Here is a 23,674-nt window from a genome sequence, read left to right as displayed (position 1 = left end):
ATTAAATTTCCATTTTTCGTTCTTCTGTTTCATTGCACTCTGTTCATGAATGTTAACTTGCCCAAAATTAGTCCACTTACATTCCCTATGGCAAGTGTGTATGGAGATTAATTACTGATTTCCCTGCATTATTTTTCCTTTTTATTCATAGTGAAATAGCATGAAATCAAATACACAGGGAACAGAAGCTGAGTAATTCAGCAGCAAGTCATTATTATTCCTTCAGCCACACAGCAGGAAAATGGCCAGAACTAAAACACAGGAAGCATTTAATTAAAGACACAGTTGCTCTCAAAAGCCTCAGTACTGCATTATTCTCCATTCTGGCACTAACACTGTTTTCTTGCAAAAAAAAGGAAACAGTTCAGAAAATACTGGGATGAAAAAATTTGCTAATTGAGGGGAGAGGGAGGGAGCGAGAGAGAGAGAGACGGTGTAGTGTGGTGGTAAGAATGTTGGACTGGGGACCTGGGAGATCTCAGTTCTAGTCCCCAGCTGGCCATCATGCTCACTAGTCACCAACTCTCAGTTCAACCTGCTGTTGCAAGGATGCAGCTCTGTAAGCTGCTTTGGATTCTTCACAAGAGGAGAAAGGTAGGGTATTAGTGCAATGCAATAATAGTGGTGGTGGTGGTGGTGATGCATGTGTCAATGATAACAGTTCAAAAGATGGAAGTACCCTATCTTTCCAACATGCAGCAGAGAGGCTAAAAATAACATTTTGGCTGCAGTTTACCTGTGAGTAAGCACCATTATATTTAAGGGGACTAACTTCAGAGTAGCTGGGCACAGGTTTGCTCAATAAGAGTACAATCCTATGCATGTGTACACCTAAGTCAGTCTTACAGAGATCCTCAGAGCTTGTTAGGCGAGTATAGAATTTCAGCTGCGGTGACGTGGGAAATCTGGCTGAGAGGTATGTCAAGTATGCTCTAAACCACAATTGACGTGGGGTGCATTGTCTGATGCTGATTGTTCATGTGTACAGTCTTTGATGGACAAGATATTGTGACTAATTACAGAGAGGGGATTTTCTCTTAGGCGTATTTTTGCACTGCCAGATGAATAGTCCACATTTCCTAGTCTTGTTTTGGTTTACCAGAACAAAAACATTAGTGATCTCCCTTTTATTGCCTTTAGAAAGGAAGCATGCTAATTGTGGGAGTAAATCTATTCATTTCTTTAGATAATTGCTGTAGATATTCAGGAAAATTACTAGCTGCTTCTTTGTCCCTCCATGCCCTTTTCATCAGTAGTGCGTTTTTTAAAAGGTAGTATTTTGGCAGAAACACATACATTATTAAATGCCTTCTTACTGCAACATTAAGTTTCATTGTTGCTGATGTTTTTCATGGGACTAGTACGTGTGAAGGAGGATTTAATTATCCCCCCTGACTGCAGCCATGCTCTTAAAAAAGCCACCCAGCTGCTGCAAATAACAGTAAAACAAGTTTCCGTCAGCTCCAGAGGTTCCAACTGTCCATCTCCCAGTGCTGCTGTCCCAATAAAAATGGGTGCCTATTAATGCTTGTTTAAACCCAGACATTGTTGCAAGCCATGCATTCAACATAAAGGATATTTTTGCTCCCAGATGTAAGCAGAAACTCTTCCTTCTATTTTCAGAGGAAAGTGAGCCATTGAGGGGCTGCAGAAATGTTGTCATGCTGTGGAAACCAAGTCTAATTTCTTGGCATATAGCAGGAAGAACAGTTTAAAACAGGCATTTTAAGACATTAAAAAGGACCTCGGTCAGATGCAAACGGCCAGGAAATAACTGCATCAGAGCCAAAGATCTGTGCAAGTATCGCTTAAGGCCGCAGGGAAACAGAATAGACGAGAAGAGGTGAAACTGCTCTCCTTTCTTTGGAATGGCCACACAGCAGAAAACTGTTGGTTTCTGTTCCTCCTGCAACAGATCAGTTCAAGGAAGAGGGCCAGCTTCTGTCTGAAAAACAATCCCACTTCTGCCAGTGTTAATAAATATCAGAATGACAGTAAGCTGGAAAGAAAGGTTTTCTGTTGAGTGACAGCTGCAAATCCAATGGTCCACCCATTGATCTGCTCCACTGAACTATAACCTCGGATGTTTTACTTAGAATCAGGTGCAAGCTAAAATGAAAGTACATCCCTGTAACCCTTCTTAGGATGGATTTAAAATCTAATTCACTGGCACTGAGTTTTGTTGCCAGCTATTTTGCAGGAGATCAAGACTGGAAACTGGATCTCACAAAGGGAGAAATGGAGCATTCTGGTGCATGGGAAGAGAGGGAGGCCACAGAGGCCAGAGTATGATGTACCCCACACCCATTCCAGCCTCCTCTCCCCTCATCCGCCAAAGCATGCTAGCTAGATGGGTTGAAAAGCAGAGAAATCTGCTGGACAAGGCTACTCATGTGGCCTCTGCCCCTCTTCCCACTCTGCACCCTGATCAGGCACCTCAAAGAGTTTAGTAACCTGTGTTTGCATTCTAGCTGCAGAATTTGGGAGGCCCCTTCTTCTACAGCCAGTTTGCAAATGCAGCTTTGGCTTGCTGCCCATTAGCAGGCACCCAAGAGGAAGATCGGGTGCTCTCTCCATCCTCCACCAACCCACTGAATTTCCATAGTGAGGGCCACAGGAGAAGCCCCGTCTTTGTCCACCCAACATGGAAACAGAGCTAGTCTTTGCCTTTTTTGTGGCTGCACCACACTGCTGGCTCATATGTAGCTTGTCTACAACAACTCAATGTCCCTTTCACTCTCAGTGTGGTTGAGCCAAGTATTCCCCATCTTATATTTACATTGATTGATTGATTGCTTAGGTGGAGAACTTGGCATTTGTCCCTGTTGAATTCCATTCTTAGCAGACTTAAGCAAAAAAAAAAAAAAGATTTAGACTAGGCACCAGGAAGAACATCCTCTCTATCAGAGCAGTATACAATGGAACCTGTTACCTGAGGAAGTTACGGGTTCTCCCTCTCTGGGGGCATTCAAAAAGCATCTGGACAGCCATCTGAATGGGATGGTGTAACCTGCTGTCCTGTAAGAGCAGGCAGTTGGACCCAATGGCCTTGACAGCACATTCCAACTCTACTTTTCTATGATTACAAGTACAGCCCCACTAATACTATAAAACCCAGAGATAAAAGCAGCAGATCAACACTCATAAAACTTAAAATGTGTGGGTGACTTGAAAGCTGCAGCCAAAAATGCCTAATCAGAATATGCCTCCACTTCAAAGGAGGTGGCGCTGGGAAAGGACATCTTCAGCAAAGGATCTTTCAGTGCAGGCATTCATGTGGAAATGCCTGAGTCTCCAGCCAGGTCAGAAGCTATCTAAGGTTTTGAAGGTAAGCTGTAGCACCTCGGATTTGGCTCAGAAATTAACAGGCAGACAGTGCACTTCTCTTAAAACTGACAGGATAGGATCTGTACCAGTTAAATTTTTGGCAGCTGTGTTCTACACTAATTGAATGACTCTGGACAAAGGAAGCTTTGCAATATTGAATATATAATATAAAAATTGCAATATAAAAATCAGCAGAGATGCTTTCATAGTTACCACACAGTTGATGGCCCAGCCACTAGCTGCTAAGAGCACTCTGTACCCCACTTTGGACCTCGGCAGATGAAGGTGTCTCCAGAAGAAACATCAAGCTGCAAACTGTTCTTTTGCAGGATTGCAAGCTCTCCAGAACATGAGGAATGCCAGTTCCTAAGAAATGGAAAACATCTACCCACAACACCTCCATCATGTCAGGATTTCCAGCAACAGCAACACCAGATTGTATTTATACCCTGCCTCTTGTGAGGAACCCAAGGCAGCTTACATTTTATTTTATCACAACAGCCCTGTGATGTAGGCTGGGCTAAAAGTCTGTGAATGGCCCGAAGTCACCCAGAGAGCTTCAGGGCTGAGCGGGCACTAGATCCATGACCTCCAACGACATTCCATTGCCCGTCACAGGCTGGAGCTGTGGTGTTGAGCAGAACTAGGCTTCTTTAGCAAATAACAGCACCATCTAGGAAATTACTCCATGCAGAGAAATTGTGTGTTTATTGCCCAATAATGATGACAGAGGGAATTGTAGCTGGCCAAAGGAAAGTGGCAGAGAAGAGAAAGGGGATAGTATCTGTGCCTAAAGTCTGGTCAAATGACATAAGGATGTTACAGTCAAAGTGGTAAGATAAGCTTTTCCTGCCAATTTCATACACACACACACACACAAGAAATCACCATTGTATAGGCTTTACATTTAAACTTTGAAAACCGCAGTATTGATCAAACTGGTCTTTCAGAGAGTAACTGGTATGTCAAAAACAGGGCCAATATTTCTGTGTTGTCATTTTCAGCGGATCCTCTGAAGGCTCTTGGGGTTGATTTCCTCAGAGAAGAGAACACCCGTCTCCATCATACCAATGCCTATAACAACAAGAGCCTGATTGCGAGACATGGGCAGCCTTTTTGCTTGAAGGTGACATTTAACAGGCTGCTGAAAGACAATGACCAAGTCAAACTACAGCTCAGCATTGGTAAGCAAGCCACGTTTGGTCCACTGCAGTGGCCTGGTTCACATGACACAACAATATATCCTAAACTTGTCAGTCACAACATATTGTACAAGTTCAAGCAAAGTCATAAAGGATTATTTTAATTCATGAATGGTTTATTATTTCAAATTGAAGGCTCGTTTCTCAGAATGCAGATATATTAATAAGACTCAAGTTGATAAGGGAAGGCCAGATGGACCACTAGGGAGGAGGGGAAACAGAGGAGGAGTCACATAATTGTGTTTTACATTGATATCCCATCTTCCTTCAGGTAGTCCATGAGATATCCAGGTAATCTCCCAGCCAAACTCTGAATAGGTTGAAACTTGGTTACCTTTACTAATATCATATTTTCTCAAACCATCATGCACTAGAAGGACAACAATACACACTGCTCATTTTTAAGATCTTTTCTGCACTGCACAACCATAATAGTTAAAACCATTGAAATTCTCCATGCTGGATTTCAGCCCCATTAATTTCAGTGCATCTGCTCTAGCTATGCCTGGATCTGAACCCAACACTTCATCTTTGTTTAAATGATTTCGTCTCAGTTCTACATCAGATACCAAATTGGATTCATAATCTGTTTTCCGTGTGCATCAGAACTACTAAAACAGTTTTATTGGTGCTTTTCTCCTCGCCATCTTCTTCTATTCAATAAAGAGACCAAACATAACCCAGTAGGATATAGGGCCATTTGTACACCGCTTGATTCCCATGGCAGAGGGTGCCAGTGGTGTATTAGAATGTTCCTCAAAGGCAGGGGATAAAAACAAACTACTTTGTTAATGTAACTCTTTATCTGTTTGTACTCTTTCAGGTGAAAAACCAATGAAATCCAATGGAACTTTTATATCCCTGAATGCAAGGTCAGGAAAGCGTGGCCACCAATGGCATGCTGATATACATAAAACAGATGGGAAGGAGGTACATGTGCTTGGGATGCTCTGCCATTTTTGATTTACACATTAGGGCTCTCACTAGGGCTGGTGTGGAGAGGAGGCATGGTTGGGTACCTGTTAAGGCCTGCAGTCCATGAGGGGCCCCTTGACAAGGGACCCCAGAGCTGCTTTTCCTCTTCACCATTGCAAGCTGCTTCTCCACCTGCCTTTCATTCTGGCCCAGACTGAGAAGGTGCTGAGGAGCATGCGGTTCAAGGGACTGCTTGCTTGCTCATTCTGGGGTCCTCTCACCTCAAGCAAGGGAGTGGTGGCAACGTGAAAAGCAATTGCAGCTGGTGCTAATGGTGCTGAGCTCGCTATGGGAAGGGGCCCATGGACTGGCCCTCCTCCAGGGCCCTCCAAAGCTTAGAGTTGGTTTGGTTGGCCCAGAGAAGATAGTTTAAAACATGTGACATGACAAATGCTACTTCATGGTGAACCTTTCACTAGTATCCTTTGCAATGCCCTTCATGGATCCGGTGCCCAAAGGGGCCGGGAATTAAGAAAGATTAATACAATATTGAAGGACTGGAAATGAAATTGCTGCCTAGTTCCCATTCTTAGACCATATGCTTATAGATAGGGCCAAGTACTCATGTTACAAAAGCTGGGAAGACTCTATTTCAAAAGTCAGTTATTAAACATCTTTAATTAAAAAGTCCTGATTTGCTCCTGAGTGCTCGACTTTTCATCAGGGGATGTTAAGAACAGGAGAAAGAGGAAATCAGTTTCCTGCACAATCTGGCTTAGATCAAGGTTTTGCATAGACTAATACATGCCCAAGAAAAAGATCCAATAATCATCACTGCCTTTAGCGGTGGTCTCCTGTTGTGAGTGCCACCAATTACGCAGCCAAAACAAATCGACTGAGAAACACGAAGGCATTACTGGTGCATTTGAGCCACCCTGAAATTCCCTCAACACGCTTCCTAGAGCATCTGCTGCTTTCACTGACTACAGTGCCTTCTCATTTGCACAAAGCAGTGGGATACCTGATTTATCACATAATGCTCTGTAATACCATGATGATCTTGTGTTTTTCTTAGTGCCTGATAACTGTATCCAGCCCAGCAGATGCAATTATTGGAAAATACCTTCTGAAAGTGAAAACAGGATCTAACATTTACAGTCCTAATAATAATTTTGTCTACATTTTGTTTAACCCTTGGTGTGAAGGTAATTAACATGAACCTAAACAGGTTTAATTTCTATGACTCCTATGTAAGATTGATTAAAATAAATGTTTAGATTCTTTTTCTCATAAAAAACAGCAGAACTTGTTCCTATGATGATTCCAAAAGAGGTATAACAATATGCAATAAGGGCTATCAGACTGTGAAAGCTATATTTTTGTTTCTGGTTCTCACAATATAATTATTGTCTCACAAGCATAAGCAGGGGCACAATTCAGCAGAAAAACAGAGACTAAAAGCCTTCCAGCAAGATATGGTCTCCTTTCATAGAGGCATATTTGAACAGTAGTTTCAGGTCAGGTTTGCCATATGTTGGTCTGGGTCTCGATGGGTCATACTTGAAAGCACTTGGAATTGCAAACCAAGAAGGTTTGGGTGGATCTGCTCTAAGAATGCCTAGGTCTGGATCCAGCCCTCTGCCTTCATGGCCCTGAATACCAGTCACAAGGGAACGACAGCTACTGGCGGGCATTTGGGCTTTCCACGGGTGCCCTGTTGGCTCAAATGGGATGCAGGATGCTGAGACAGCAAAGCCTTTGGTCCAATCCAGGAGGGCTCTGATCTGAGTGTTCCTGAGGTCAGTGGATAATGGTTACTCAGTCTAAGCAGTACACATGCGATCCTGTATGTGTGAATAGGAAGAACCATGGAGAACAGCACAGGACAAAATAGCTTGCATTGTTGCTGGTGGAGATCCCAGCTATTTCATCGGCTGTTTGTGAGGCAGTCAGATGGACAAAGCAACACAGTCAGATTTACAGCTGGCAGCAGAAGTGCTTCTGAGAAGCAACCGAAGCCAGAATGTTGTTCCTTTCTCTGGTTTTGCCTCCGCATTCACAACTCTGTCTAGCTGAAGAATGGTCAGTCTCTATTGGGCCCTTCTGCACCCAGGTATATACCATTTCCTAAGCAGAGTTATTCACTGCTCCCAACAATATAGTTTCTTGCATCTCATCTTCCAAGTGGAGATGCAAGAAGCTTCACAATTTGGTTTCCTTTGCAGAAAGAAATTATTGGACACTTCAGGGATCTCTGTAATAGCTGAGTTGCTTTTTCAAAAATATAAGTTCAGCATAGATGAAGGGACAGTGTAACATGCCAACAAAGCAAGCAGCTGTTTCCAAATGGTTTTTGCTTGCCAGAGCGCAAAATCCATCTCAGCCCTTTCTCTGTGTCTCAGCCCCACATTCCCTCAGAACTGCAGTCTTTTTCTACCTGGACACATCTACTGGCTGACTCAACTTATTAAAAGAAAAAGAAAACCACAGTTCTCTCCTCCTGGATTCCTTAACTCTTTTCTGTCCAAACGCCGGTCTCCTTTGCAGCAATCAGAGACTTGCTATCTTAAAACAAAAAGATGCAGTCATATTCATGTTCAGAGAGAAAGAAGTCTCACAGCTCCCCAGGGTTTCCCAGCTAGCTGTGGACAGGCATGGACAACCATAGCCAAAACAAAGCAAAACCATGCATGCCTTCTCAGTCTACAATTGTGTTTTTGATAATAAGATCAACTGAACCCATGGTCTGCTCACACAATACACATTTTCCTTGCCTGTATCACTATGGGTGGGACACCTAATATACTGTAAGACATTTCTTGCTCAGTCTTACTGTATGTGAACAGTTAGCATGCAGTAGGCAAAGCAGCTCTAGCTTATTGCTGTCTGAGCGTCCTTTTGGGTGGGTGGCTGAAGTCAGGTGCACTTTTCTAACACCTGTCTAATGTTCTTGTGGAATTGCATAATTAAAAAAAAAAACCCCTGTGAAGCGCTGAATAGTCCAAATGTGTTAAGATCTTGAACTGGTAAACATGCAAGCGCCTGTTTGCATGACTCAGCTGGCTTATTATGGGTTATTTAATTCACCCTGAGCTGCTGGATATGTGTGGCCACCATTTTGATTGCACAACTCCTAACTGAGACAATCAGCTGTTCCATTATACCACTCGAACTTAGTCATCATGGCTTATTCAAGGGTTAAACAGCCCTTGCTTAAACAACTTTTTGCAGTGGGAGGTAAGCAAGGGTTGCTTACTGCTTGGATAACCCACAATGACCAGGTTCTTGTGACTCAGCACAGTCTCCAATTAGCCAGATTGAGGATTGCATATTCGAAATGGCCATGGCAGGATCCTGGCACACCCCACAGCTCAATGTGAGTTAAATAACCCAGAGCAAGCCAATCATGCCATGTGAATGGCAGTGCAATTAGAAAACCAGAGCACAAATCTATAGTTCATTAAGTATATCAGCCATCTTATTTGAAAGTCTGCTGGAATCTCTTATGCCACAAATACCCTAACCCTAACCCAACCACGAGAATGTTTCTCTTTTGACAATTGACTCTAAAACCAAACAGTTCACTCATATGTTTGCTTTAGCGGATACTGTTTTCATGCCCAACGACGATGAGAGAGCTGAGTACGTGCTGAACGATACTGGCTATATCTATGTTGGATCAGCAAAAAATATACTTGGAAGACCTTGGAATTTCGGGCAGGTAAAGATCCCTTAGTTCGCTCTGTCTGTCCAGGTATAAGAATGCCCTGTCACCCAATTTGCTTAATTAAGTGTGTATCTAAATATGGTGGAAACAAATGAAGAAAGCAGCAGCATGAATGCTTGCCAAGAAAACAAAAAGACAGCCTTTCCAGCCTACTCCAGCAGCAGAACTGAGAGACAGAGATCCTAGTATTCAGGCCATGCTTCTGCCATAGATAGCACATAGCTTGTATCCACATAATTGTGTGGATATGAACCCTGAAGCACATGCAGGGCAGGCCTACCATTCTGGTAAGTGCTCCTGAGACATGTCTTCAAACTGTTGTAAATATCTTGTGGGACAATTTTCCAACTGTGTTGGAGGAAAATATAAGGTCTGAGTGGCGTTCCAGTTCTGCTCCCCTTGAAGCCTGGGAGGCGAGCCACCCTGAGGCTCTCCAACCTCCTTCTCTTTTCTGCTGAAACAGGGCTGCCCAAGCAGCCAAGAAGCCAGCATGGTGAAAAATGCAGGGCAGGAGGATGGAGAGGTGAAGAAAACCTGCACTGATCCTCCCAGCCTGCACAGGATGATGCCAGGAGCTCATAGACATCCTGATAAAATTATACTTACCTCTTTTCCATGTAAGCTTAAGCATAGTTTATTCCCACCACTAGGGGCAGGTAGACATTGATATACAGTTGGCAATTCTTGATGGGCAGTTTGGTCTTTAGAGAATGAATGTCTGATGCTCTGGTATAATATGTTTTGTGCATTAAGAAGGAGTATATTTAGACTATTTATTTATATTTATATACTGCTCCCATAACCCCACAAAAATACTCTATGCTCTAACAGATAGCTGCCACAGTCAGTAAATTTTCCTCAGCCACAGAGGTGATAGAAACAGTCATTAAAATTTCCTTTAAAATATAAAATATTAATTCAACAGTTGTTAAAATGTCTGGGGAATAAAAAAAAATAAAATGTCTGGGGAATAAAAAAAGTCTTTGCCTTGGACCAGAAAGATAACAATGAGGACATTAAGCATACTTCTCTGGGGAGCATATTGCAAGATTGGGTGCAACCACCAAAAAGACCCTTCTCCTCTTTACCACCCCCTCCCCTCTTTAGGGAGTGGCTCCTTGAGAAGGACCTCTAAAGCCACTCTTAGTGGTCAGGTAGGAACATAACATAAGGAACATTATAATGTCTGCATGAAAAGCTATCAGCACTGGCCTGCTTAGGTTTCCTGGATTAAATATTATTTTTATTTGCCACTGTGCACCCTATTTAAATAGCATTTCCTGCTGTGCAAGGATGTTTCCATCAGTCACTTCTTACTGGCTATCAGCAGAGGAGATCTCACATCTGAAACTCTAGTATTAAAATCACAACAGCTGCTTTATATTGTATTAATTAAAGGAAAGGGGACTTTTCTCTGAGGATCAACTTGAATGTGACCAAACTTGCTTTCTTTTGTAACAGTTTGAGGAAGAGGTCTTGGATTGCTGCATGTATCTTCTGGATAAGAGCAAACTCAAGCCAAACGCTAGAAAAAATCCCGTGATCATCTCCAGGGCCATGTCAGCTTTGGTACATCCTTAAATCAATGTTTGAACACAAATCAGTTTATTGTAGGTCTGGGAAAAGAAAGCTATAAGCTCCTTTTATGGGGGTGTACAATCAAAAGAACATTAGCAGTTTCTTCAGACAAACAGGAAATACATGTGGCATGCAGGCAGCCCCCCGAAGGGGCTACCAAGATGGAGTCCCAGCAAGATGCCTTTATAACCTACCAGTTACATACATTGTTGGGGGGAGGGTGGGGAATCAGGTGGGGCGGTCACATTGGTAGTTTGCTAAAGGCACGTGAGAATAAAACAAAAATATTACATGGAGTTAGAGAAGAACCTTCTGAACAGGTAAGCATTGCCATGTCTAAAGTGTGCCCCCAAAGGAAGACTTTCAGGACTGCCACTTCAGCATTTCTGAGGCATACCCAGGAAGCAAGGCTTGTAATGTAGAATCCCATATTAAGTCCAAAGCTGTTTTTAATGGCATCAGGCTTTTAGCAGCCATATTATTGTAGAGCTTTTCTTCATTTTCTCTTAACACAGATCATCTGCTATCACTAATGTGCTGTTCCAAAATACACTTTCAGAAATGAGGAAAAGGGCCTCGAATGGTGAGGTAACTGGAGCTACAGAAACTGTTTCTGCAGTGCCCAGACACCTAGCACAACATATGTTGCTATGCATGGATCCCATGGATAAATAAAAGTTGATCCAGGACTGTGGAGTCACGCAGTTAACAAACATGTTGCACAAACATGCCACATGATATTGGTCTTCCAGATTCAAAGGAATCATTCTCCAAATTGCAATACAAATAATGGTTTATTAGAAAAACAGGACCCTCTTGATCTAGGGTGTTGAAACACAGAATGAGATTTCTGCTAGTGAGCTTAGATGGCTCCGTCAGGGGTTCCTCTATCAATGGTAGAGCTGTTACAGAATGCAGAGGCAGGCAAGCTGTCTTGATTTGTTCTTCCCATCTGTTTCTTAGGTTAACTCTGAGGACGATCATGGAGTGTTATTTGCTAACTGGTCAGGACATTATCCTGGTGGTACTCCTCCGCTGGCTTGGACAGGAAGTGTCCCAATTTTGCAGCAGTATTACAGAACCAAAACAATAGTCCTTTACGCCCAGTGCTGGGTTTTCTCTGGCGTGCTCACTACAGGTAAGGTCTGCAGCTGTCTTGCAGGTGCCCAACTCTTCTGAAACGCACGCGTTTATGTTATAGTGCTTAGGTTCTTGATTAATATGTGAAACTTCCATGGCCAGAGGTTTCCTATCTTGGAGTCCCAGTTCCTGGCAAATACTTCAAGACCAGCCTGCTGCTTGTAGGCTTCCTCTGAGATGCCTGGCTAGTCACTTTTGAAAGCAAACTGTTGGGCTAGAAAGATAGACTCTTGGTCTGATCCAGGTCTTCTTATGTTTTAAAATTTTAACAAACTGTGGCACAGGATAGCCACCAAACTCACTCCAGCATTTATGCTTTTGTGGCCACCAGCTGTGCCTTATACCAGCTGGGGATGAAATCCAGTCCTTTCCCTACCATGATCCATCCCTTGGGTTCTAAGGAAGCTTTCCCCAATCCAGCACCCTCCAGATGTTTTGAGCTACAATTCCCACCACCCTTGGCCAGCATGGCCCATGGCTTCTGGGGATGGAGTGAATCATATCCCAACTCATCTGTGGAAAGTGCAAGGTTGCAGAAGGCTCTTCTACAGTTTAGAGAAACTCTAGATGGAGTCCTGGACTCTGTAGGGCATGGATGCTGCCGAAGGGAGCCTCACAACCAAACCATTTAGAACTGCTTTCTTTATTTTTATTTCAGTTATGCGCAGCCTGGGGATTCCAGCTAGAAGTGTGACCAATTTTGCGTCAGCTCATGATACAGACCAAAATCTTAGAGTTGATGTTTACCTGAATGAAAATGGGGAAAAGCTGAGCAGATTGTCGAGGGATTCTATTTGGTAATCATCACTAATTTAAGGTTTTCTGAAATTCTCTTAGGAAAATATTAGCGTTGAAGCAAGGGAATCCAAGCTCTTCATGCTTCTGGCACTGAATATGCTCCTCTCCTCATTCTACTCATTTGTATTAGGTACAAGTTAAAGACAGTTGAATGTCTACTCATGAGTAGGCATTTCGGTGCCCATTAATATCTTTTGAAAAGTATGGGCCAGTTTTTGACCATTAAAGTCTTACATTTCTAAATCACGGCATTTTAGATTTTGACCTGAGCAGATGAACTCTCCGCAGCATGCCCTGCCTGCTCCTGCTGATGAGCACAAAGATGCTCAGCTCCTGAGTGCCTTTGCATTCCTCAGTTGGAGCGACATGGGGCATGCTGGGAGAGGCTCTCCGGAGGCCCACTCTCTTTCTGAACCCAAGAAAGGCAGCAGGATGGGATGGAGGCCTTGGGAGGGCTTGCTGCAATCATGCCAGTGGCGTTGCTGGGATCCAGACTGGGGGACGGGGGCGACAGGGGGACTCCAGCAGAGCTCAAGACCTCAGGGGCCACATCTGGCCTGTGGGCTGCATGTTGGACCACCTTGGCTTACAGCATCCTTCCCCAGCCTGGGGCCCTGGATGTTGAGTTTGGGTGGGTAGCTCTTTAAGCCTGAGGACTGAATTCTATTTCAGAGAGGCTGTGGGGGACAACTTTCCAGTGGGGCTGGCCAAAGGCAATGGGGGCAAGGCTAGGTCCAAAAGGTATGGAGCCAGGCTCTAGATAGATCGACAGACTGACTTCATGCATTCCTTTTCCAGATTGCATTAAGTTACACCAGGTGGTCAATTCTTATTTATGCCTACCTATGTCCTCTAATATATGTTGACTGTTCTAGCTTATAAACCAGAGTTGATACAAATGTTTTGTTTTCAATTATGAAACCTAACCAGGAACTTCCACGTCTGGAATGATGTGTGGATGAAAAGGCCAGACTTACCAAAGGGCTTTGATGGCTGGCAGGCGATTGATTCCACCCCTCAAGAAGCGAGCCAAGGTAGGGTTTGACACACTAGCACAAGCAAATCCAAGTTTAAAAATTGGTTATATTAAGCACTGGTTCAGTGTACCAACCTACATGGCTACCACACTGATCCCTAATATTCTTACGGATGGATGAAGCATCCATCAGTTCCCATGGAGTGGCTCATCCATCAGAGTGGTTCAGTCCCCATGAAGAAATGTCAACTGGTACACCAGGCGACCACCTGCCTTTCTCTCATGCTTTTCCCCTCACATTTAGCAATATACAGGTGAAGTAGCAACGTGTCAAGCTCCCATCTGAGCAAAATCTTAATATCAATGTCCTCAGTTTATGGCTCATGATCAACAAGAATTTTTCCACCTGTGGCATTTATTGTGCCTTCATGATTCCTTTGTTGTTTATACATGTTTGAGACATTGTGATCCTTCAGTTTCGCTTTTGTTTTTGAAGACCATTTGGGGGGGGGGGGTGCACATGTGTGTTTTAGAATGGGGAAAATGGAGTATTATTTCCAAAAGCAACATACAGTTACCTTCCTACTTGTGTAATTACAATATTCTGCAATAGCACAGTGCCAGCTGGTGGTTATTTAGTAGAAACATAGGAAATGAGTTCTTTATGTAGAGCTCAGATTTCAATGCTATATGTGAAAGCAGATACTGCACCTAACAGAAAAGAGGCAAGACTTGGGAATCATTTTCTGCTGCTAATATTAGCCACTATATATGCTAGCTTGTTTCTATAGAGATAAAAGAAGATTCCTGACAGCACCTTCTGAGCTGGGAATTGCAACCATGGCTACTCAAAGTGAACATGCAGAATAAATGTGGGATTATTTATCAGCGCTTTCATCTGACAGAACTGGGGAAAGTAGAAGGAGACATATTTGAAATGCAAATGTAGGGAGACCAAACACATGGGGAGAATGAAAAGCTAAAGTGGGAAATAGGCTTTTCTTAGTCTGTGTAAAAACATTCATATCCTGACCTGGTAGAGGGGAACGCTAAGTGTCTCTGAACATCCCTTCTAGCAAAACATCAAAATGTTTCCTTCCATGCCATGCAATGCAAGGCGATGTCACCTGGTTTGTTTGATTGTCTGTTTTGTTCAAAATGTGGTATGTGCATTTCTGCAATGCATTCGGTCTCTGTTTGTCCTGCTACACTGAGACTCCATTAGGCACAGTGCTTGTCAGAAAGTCCACAGAAGTTTTCTGCTGCAAATCATTCCACAAACTTGTAAAATCAGAGGCTGCAGGAATCTGCAAATCTCTGTGTGAAAATGGGAAGCAGCATATTACAAACTAGAACCTTGGTTGTTGTCTATTCTTTATCTGTCATAGAATTCTGGATAGAGATACTATTTTACCAGCCATGGGCTCTGAATACAGAGCAGCAACGCACTGTATGATGTGAGTATCCCACAGGCTCCGAATTCAGAAATAAAAACAGATAATGTCCTTCTCTATAGGAATTTACCAATGTGGCCCTTGTCCACTAAAAGCCATCAAAAATGGTGATGTCTACCTTCCCTATGACGGCAAGTTCTTGTTTGCTGAAGTTAATGCAGATAAAGTCTTTTGGCTGGTAAAAAATAAGAAGGGCGCAGAAAAATATGTCAAGCTGCGTGAAGAAACCAAAGTGATAGGAAAGAACATCAGCACTAAAGCGGTTGGAAAAAATATCCGCGAAGACATCACTGCCCAGTACAAATTTTCAGAAGGTATCTTTTCATCGTATCTTTTCAGCCAGAGAGGAAATTATTATTTTCCACATAAAGTAATGGCTTAGGGCTTTTTTGTGAAAGATTCATGGATAGCTTCTATCATTTGAAATGAGTAAAAAGAAAAAATCAAGTTTTTTCAAATGGGCGAGCCAGAATTAATAGTCACTAATAGCAAAATCCTATGCATGCTTAAAAAAAATAAAACTACAATTGCCAGCACCCCCCAGACAGCCAGGCTAAGAATTGTAGCATTTTTTAAATCATAACCATGCATAGGAGTGCATCTTAAAAAAGCATCAGATATGAAGTGATCTGGTATAAGATCTAGTTAACTTTCTGAATGTTACTAATTTAACTTATGAATGAGACAAATATGTGCATTAAAATACATGTAACATACTATACTCCTCAGAAAGTTAGATTTGGAAGCTGCGCCCTGTCAAATGCATAGGAAGAAACTTGACATCTGGCATTTCTTAATCCTGGGAAAGGGAGAGCAATGCCTGCCACACACATTGCGTTTGATGAAAATCATAAATGATCTTGCAGGGATCGCAGTGTTCCTGGTTTGTTCTTTCCCTGTTTTTAGGTGATCCCGAGGAAAGGAAAGCTGTGGAAAATGCTTGCAAGTATCTGCAGTGTGACAGTCTGGCAGACACTTTCGATAAGGACCAGGCAAAAGACTGTAAGGCTGCCCTGAAAGTTGAGATGGAAAGTGAAAAAGCACTGTGGCCAGGGCAGCCCATTGATCTGAATATTGTTGTAAAAAATGAATCTGCGGGTGACTGGACAGTCCATTTTGCTGCCTCTTGCCAACTGGAATCATACACTGGGAAAGTAGAGGAGAGTCTGGCTACTATCAAGCAGGTTGTCCAAACAGAAGGCAAGCCAGGTATGTATGCAAAGAAACGTGGTCATCTTCCACATGCTACTTTGATTATGATGGCTGTCCACTTTTCTAGAGTGGAACTGGCAGAAAGTAGCTCTACAGATGGCTGGGATTTCAGCTCCCTACATTCCTGGACATTGCCCTTGCCGGCAGGTCCTTCCAGGAGCTGGAGTCCAAAATACATAGACATCTACATTTACTCAGCCTGGCTCTGGAGGAGGAAGGCCTCAAACACTGTCCCTCTGAGTGTCTCTGTTAGGAAAGAAGTGGGGGAGTCATAAAACAAGGTGTACTGCCTTAGCCTCCCCTATTGGAAGAGTCCTCTTCATCACTCAGTTAGGCCCTCCATTTACTTGTAATGTTCCCCCAGCTGGAAGTAGTCAACATCAGTAGGGCCAGTCACAGACTCTCAGCCCAGCCTACCTCACAGGGTTGTTGTTGTGCAGATAAGATGGGGAGCAGGAGGAGAAAAATGATGTAAGCCACTTTGAGTTCTTTAAAAAAAGAAAAGGGCGGGATAGAAAACCGATAAATAAATAAATATACCTTAGGCAAAGCAGAAAGAAGCATCGTGTTTCCCTCTTGCATTTTGGAATGTTTAACTCTCTAAGGTGTCTCTTCCTTGCATTGGTACAGTTGTTCAGATCCCTCTGAAAATAGCACCTGATGTTTACATAAAAGCATTGATGGGAGTAGAGGATGAACTGATGGTCAGAGTCAATGTGCTTGCTGACATCCAAGAGACTGAAGAGAAACTTGCAGAAGAGTGGACTCTGAACTTTCAGTACCCACCGCTCAAAGTGGAGGTAAAGAACTAAAATAAGAGCAACTCAATAATGAGGTAGCATGTGGGTTGCTATTTACATAACCTCAGAGTAGTTGAGCTAAAATTCAGAGTAAAATTAATAAATCATAAATAGATGAAAAAGTACTCTAGAAGCAGAGAAGATGTTCCACGGAATTATTTCAGAGTAAGCTGGCCAAAATGTGGGCGTCTTAGACATTTAGGGCTTCACTCATCCCATCTTCTGGCACTTGGGGAGGGGCAGGGACTGGACATGGAGGAAACGTGGCATACCATGTGCTTTCACCACAGGAGTGGGCAACCTCTGGCCCTCCGGATGTTTTGGCCTGCAACTCCTATCATCCATTACCACTGCAATACTAACCAAGGCTGATGGTGATTGTAGGCCAAATCATTTGGAGGGCCACCTGCCTTCCCTCCCAATTTTACTGACACAGAAATAGCCCTGATGTTCAGTTAGGGAGTGATTCTGAAGAGCCTGAACAGACTTTTGAAAGGCTCCTGACAGGGTACAGTGAAGCAAGCAACAGGCCCCATAATTCACCGTATGGGTAGGAGCCATTCTCTATTGCTACTTTTGTGCCTTCAGCATCCTTATGAGGATGAAGGCTACAGTGATATTATCTACGTGCATCACATTCACTTGTTTCTTTGACTGAAACTGCACTTTTGTGACTCTTCTTTCTTCTACAGATGGCAGAAACTGCAAAGATCAATCAGGATTTTACTTGTGCATTTATATTCAAGAATACACTATCCATTCCCTTGGAAAACTGCAAACTGTATGTAGAAGGCCTGGGCATTTTTATGATGGAAATATTCGATCAAGGGTAAGATGAATGTGGGGCTGATCCACATTCTGGCATATCTTTCTCACAGAGCTCTTTGTCTCCTTCTTAACTGGGAGGTTAAATCTGAATGGGTTTGTAGAGGATGGGGATGTTTTAGAAGGATCAACAGTGGAGAACTTTAACTGGGTATGAGCTTAGATGGCTCTGCCCATATAGGTGGAGGTGCCTGATCCTGCCTAATCTTGGAGGCTAAGCAAGGTCAGGCTGGGTTGAAATCTGGATGGGTGACCTGAGGATTCCTTGATTCCAACCAAGCCCTCCATGGGCCACATAATGTCAGGGGATGAGGCCACTGTGGTACCACTTCCATACAAATGTAACCATGGAGGAATTTTCACGTTGTATTGGAACAAATGTCCATCGAGTCCACCACCATTTCTTTGAGAACAGCCATACTGTTCCTGTCTTTGTCCATTTGTATATTACCCACCAATATGAATATGTCCAGGGCCGTTAACTTGCCTGAATAGCTATTCACCAAGCTAGTATGTCAGGTTACCTTTGCTAAGCAGGAAAGGTGTAGGCTATTAGCTGGATGGTTGACCACAGTGGAAGCAGAGTTGGACTTGATGGCCTTATAGGCCCTTCCCACTCTACTTCTTTTCTTTTCTATTCTAACAAAATAATAACAAGCAAATCAAAACCCTTCCAGCTTCAAGAACATCCAACAAGAGAAAACTAAAACAGACAATTACAAACAGCAAAAAGTTGGAGTGCATGGTCAAACATTAAAGTCTTTTTTACCAGTCAAGTCTCCCTCGGGAGAGTTTCTCAGATGAAGCAGTGCATCCATGTTGGTACCCAGCTGCCTCGTTTTAGATGGCGAGGACATTCAATGAAGGGCCTATGCAGGTGACTGGAGTGATCTGGGTGGAGATGCTTGTGTCTCAGGTCATGAAGGACTTTATGCACTTGACTGATCTGATCCAAAGGGAAGTCTGTGAGCCAAAGAGGCCTGCTTGCTTGCATGCATTCATACAGACTTAGTCCTAGGTGGACTGCCTTAGTGCTCCAGTTTGACAGATCCACACATCTATTTTCAGAGGCTTGTGATTAAGCTCAAATTCATGTAGTAGATAAATTGTTCCAGATCTTTGCAGGTCAATCCTCTACAACAGCTGGCAGCATGCTGTGGGTGCCTTGCTGTGTGTTTGCACATAGTTGGTAAACATGGCATGACACAGAGCTCTAAAGAAGCCGCATGTTGGGTGGATCGAGGGTCTGTTTTCACCATGCCATTGTCCCATTCCTTGTGGGCACAGGCAGCAACTTGGGCCCATACAAGGAGTCATCTGCAAGGAACTTCCCTTTCATTTTGATGCAGAAAATGCTCTGTGGATGTGCCATGCTTGGTACATGGGGTCATGGATGTTCCCTCCCTTGTAGCAAAAGGGAATACCTCTTTGTGTAAGAGGGATTTTGATTGGGAAGTTTGTGTACAGAGAATCCAAGCGATTCCAAGAGAATCTACGTTATGTACTCTTTTCATTTTATTTTTCTCTTTTTTTAGGGACATTGCACCCGGTGGAATATTTAAATCCATGATTGTATGTGCTCCAAGGAAAACTGGGCTGAAAAAAATAGTGGCTAAACTGAACTCCAACCAGCTAAAAGGAATAACTGTAGAAAAGTTTATTTCCATCACTGAGTAGGGCCATTTCTCAATGCCATCAGATGGTGTCAGTAGAGGCATATGCTCTGTATAAGCCTTGCTAATACTCTTTGCAGCCTTGCTTATGGGCCAAAAGATGAGAGGGAGGCAACATAAATGTTAATCTAAAAGAATTTAAGTGGCTTAAGGCTAGAGCTGTTTTGTTGCTTGCTAATGAGAATTTAATAGCGATTATTCAGATCTGCTTTTGGATAGGTAGAGATTTGACAGCTTATGATGACTAAGAATGTGATTTGTGAAATCTGGAGCAGCATAATGCAGACAGTCTGAGGAAGGAGCTGGCTTTGTTTGCTGTTTGCAAACAGTGCTGGCTTTGCCTAACGCCCACAATGCTCACACCTCCTTGCCCTTTTACTTAGCTTTGCCAGCTGTTGATGCTGCCATTTTCTGACTGCTTCTCCTTTTCAGGCTTAACGGTAGTATATTACCCTGCTGAAAGTAGTCAACCTTCCTTCCTATGATAAGAGATGCATCATTCAGTGTGTTGGGCTGTATGGTTTTAACCAGGACTGTGCGTATGCTGTATTCAACACACAGGCTTAACATGAGGCCCAAACATCAGCTCCTTGAATATTTCATTTAAAGATGCCAGGGCACAATTCCACAGTGTTGCTTTAGGGACCAGTCCTGCTGCCCCTGTGAGCCTCCAAACACAGGTGCTTCTGATCACCCAAGGTTCAAGACAAGGCACTGCTGTTGCCATGCCTGTTATCGGTCTTCTGCCATCTAAACTCGGGGCCAAGGAAGGGGAGAAAAGGAATCTGGAACATCAGTTGGAATCAGCACTAATCCATGGCCCCAGCCTCCAGCTTTCCTCATTTTTCCTTCCTCCAAGGCCCAACTGCAACCTTGGGTTGCAAAAAGCCAGTGCAACTCTTCATACTGGCTGCAAGGGGACAGGGCAAGAATGTAGATTCCAAATAATTCTTCCAATGTTGTTGGAAGACCATAGGATTGTACCCGGAGAGGTCATTTATATGTAGCCAGTTTTCAAGACTGTTGATTTTCCCCAGAAACCTTTTGTTTCCGATTGGGCCTTTGAGAGAATAATGCTCTTTCCTGTAGTTCACTTCTGCTACAGTGTAAGCTTTGGTTTTGCTTCCCTTCTATTAGGACATCTTCCTTCCCTTACTACCAAGTACCACACCCTTGCCCAGCCTTGTGTCTTCCGGACACGTTTGGGCTACAACACCCAGAATTCCCACTCAATGGCCCTGCTGGATGAGAATTCTGGGAATTGCAGTCCAAATGCCTCTGAAGGTCACCAGGTTGGGGAAGACTGAAGTACAGCAAACCTCCTAAATAAGCTTTTGGTAGTCAAATGTGATATTAGGTCCTAGGGATTAGCGGTCAGGTTTTTACATCTCCAAAAAGGTCAAATAATTAGGCCTTTGCTATGTATTATGTAACAATATATAGCTATAGCTTTGACATGTTCAGTTTTCAACATTAAAAACACTTCTCTGTCACTTTAGTGGTTTATTAATAAGCAAAACATCAAGCAACTGCGAGCATTTATTCAAAATGACACAGAAGATAAACACATCCAGCTTTCCTTGCAGCTCACATTACAATGTTAGGTTGTGCCTAACATTTTGAAACCTGTAGCTTAACTTTATGGGCTGAATACAGTTTAATCATACCCCTAAATGTCAATGATGATGCTCTGGAATAAGCAACCTGCAGTGCAGTGTCAATTGCATTTGTTAGCCCTGGTATGTTTCTACTGAAAGTCGACTTTTCAGCTTTCAGCTGAAAACACTCTACCCATCCTTGCCTAGAGGCAAAGTTCAATCTTCTTTTGTCTCATGATTTTTATCAAAGAAAAACTAACCCCTCTCAATCCATTCTACCTCCACCTCTCCATTCTACCTCCTTATCCATGTTACATTTCTCTTTAAACCTTACTTTCAAAAGGAATTGAAATCCACTGTGCTTTAGTCACCTGCACAACAGATGCATCATCTTTTGCATTCATTTCCATACTTCCCTGTGAATCTTTGGCAGGTGAACAGACAGTGCAACTCACCCATCCAGATGTACATGAAGGGTTGCTGCAACTATACTTGCTTCTCCTGCTTAATGGAAGCAAAATTAAATTCTGTACATCTGAATAACCTACAGAGATAGCAGGATTCCGCTTCTCTTGGCCCAGAATGTCAAAATTTCTTTGGCAAACAGTATGTATGGCTCTTGGCTTATCTTGGGAATTTTTTCCACTGTGTAACCTCCAAAATCTCCATTTCATTTACGTTTTCTGAATCCTTCTGGGGACTCCTTTTAGGTGAGCTTTTCTTTATGTTATATTTTTCATGGCAACAAAAATGTTACTGGCATCTGTGTTCTTCCCATTGATTATTTTTTCTCTAGAAAAAGAAGCAAGTTTGAGGAAGAACAGAAAGATAAAATAAAAATAACAGCTGGTTCATAATCTGAGGCATCTGGCTTTCCTTAATTTGCAGTTGTGAGGTGAAATGTGAGATGATGGGATTGTATTAGAAATATTACATGTTTTGAAACATGTAACATAATTAACTGAAGTTCCTTGATAAACTGTTATTTCAGAATAAAGCAACAAAATAAAGACAGCAAAAAGAACATACATAATAACAGACAAGATCAATAAACAAAGAAATTAACTAATCATAATGGTTGGTCTGTAACCAATATGCTTTTGAAACAGCTACAGTAAAACATCCTAAGTAGGAGTTCAAGTCCTAATGAAAGAGTAAAAAAATATAATTTATACAAGATATAAGTGGAGCCTTATATGTATACATATAAATATGTATATGTAAATGTATCTTATTTTGGTTATAATAACCAGAAAAAATGGGCAACTGGACTTGGCTGAAATATGATCAGGGGTTTGAAGAGCTCCAGCATGCAAAATGAAAATAAACCATGTTGCCATTTTTTCCCTTAAAAGTAGGATCTCTTGATTGCTGCACTTACAGAGTAACTTTACATTGTAGGCTGAGGCTCCCAAATTGTATCAACCTGCTGATCTTGGCTTGGTTGCTTTTAGACTTTCTGCTAACACACTTTACATGACTTTGCAGCTGCGTACAATTGTTTAAGAAGCTCTTTATGCAGGAATGCACGATCATCACATTCAAAAGGGTGATACATAACTGTAGCCATTGCCAGTGGTCTACAGTGAAGAAATCCCTGACAGTAATAAGCAACCATGTTCCCCTTCTTTGAGTGGTCCCTGGATGGCCATGCATGAGAAAAAAGCCTGAGTTGAGCGTCTTCAGAGCATTCTAGTTTTTTGGGGTATCAAGTATGGTTCTAAGATCCAGTATTAATATCTAAAGGTAAAGATTCAAATCTCCCCATTCAGTTCACTACTGTACAAAGAACCTCTTAAAGAACTGTAGCTGTAGGTAAGCAACTTCCCCTCCACCTTCATGATCTCTGTCCAAGCACCTGCACGGGAGATGTGCAAGGTCACGCACCTGGAAGGTGGGGCTGGCCATCAGACGAGAATGCGGGGCTGCCTTTCCAATGGCCCTATGTGCAAAGCAAAGCATTGGATCAAAATCAAGGGCTGCAGTCATGTTGTGGCTCAGGCCAACTACATGAATAGCAGACCTTAGACTTAAATACTTGGATGGCAGCGGGTATAAATGGACCCCCTTCGGTAAAGAAAAAGTGAGAGATGGCCTTCATCATATTCTGGGCTTCCTATATTGCAGACTGTCTATGGGTTGCCCAGGAAAGATTGTGGTGAAGCCTATGCCCAGATACTGAAAGAATTTGACTTGATCAATACATTGACCATCCGTTGTCCACTTTTTGGTGCCACATGCTTATGAAAGACCATGATTTTTGTTTTAGTAATATTTGCGGTCAATGGGTTGTCCTTGCAATAGGTCATAAATGCATGCATTAGGCATTTAAGACCTAATTTTGATAATGGCAGTGGAACAACATCATCAGCATACAATAGTAGTGGACAAGTGTTTCAAAGAAAAATGTTAGGCACCATTCCACAGGGTTAAGCTCAACCCAGTCAGA

General features: G+C 42.7%; 1 protein-coding gene across 1 annotated transcript; it reads left to right on the top strand.

The window, feature by feature from the left end:
• Window positions 1-4,050: 4,050 nt before the first annotated feature.
• On the top strand, window positions 4,051-22,136 carry TGM4 (transglutaminase 4). The gene is made up of 14 exons (XM_044419142.1): window positions 4,051-4,160; window positions 4,255-4,511; window positions 5,353-5,459; window positions 6,520-6,649; window positions 9,047-9,165; window positions 10,633-10,740; window positions 11,713-11,887; window positions 12,548-12,686; window positions 13,618-13,721; window positions 15,180-15,431; window positions 16,024-16,326; window positions 16,960-17,129; window positions 17,822-17,958; window positions 19,490-22,136. Exons 1-14 carry the CDS (start codon window positions 4,051-4,053, stop codon window positions 19,629-19,631), a joined length of 2,253 nt encoding a protein of 750 aa, XP_044275077.1. The 3' UTR covers window positions 19,632-22,136.
• The last annotated feature ends 1,538 nt before the right edge of the window (window positions 22,137-23,674 follow it).

This window comes from Varanus komodoensis, unplaced genomic scaffold (genome assembly GCF_004798865.1).
Source record: "Varanus komodoensis strain SLA01 unplaced genomic scaffold, ASM479886v1 scaffold10, whole genome shotgun sequence".
In the NCBI taxonomy this organism is placed as follows: Eukaryota; Metazoa; Chordata; class Lepidosauria; order Squamata; family Varanidae; genus Varanus; species Varanus komodoensis.
The sequence above is the reverse complement of the archived record's forward strand: the minus strand, read 5'-3'. Positions and strand labels throughout refer to the sequence as shown.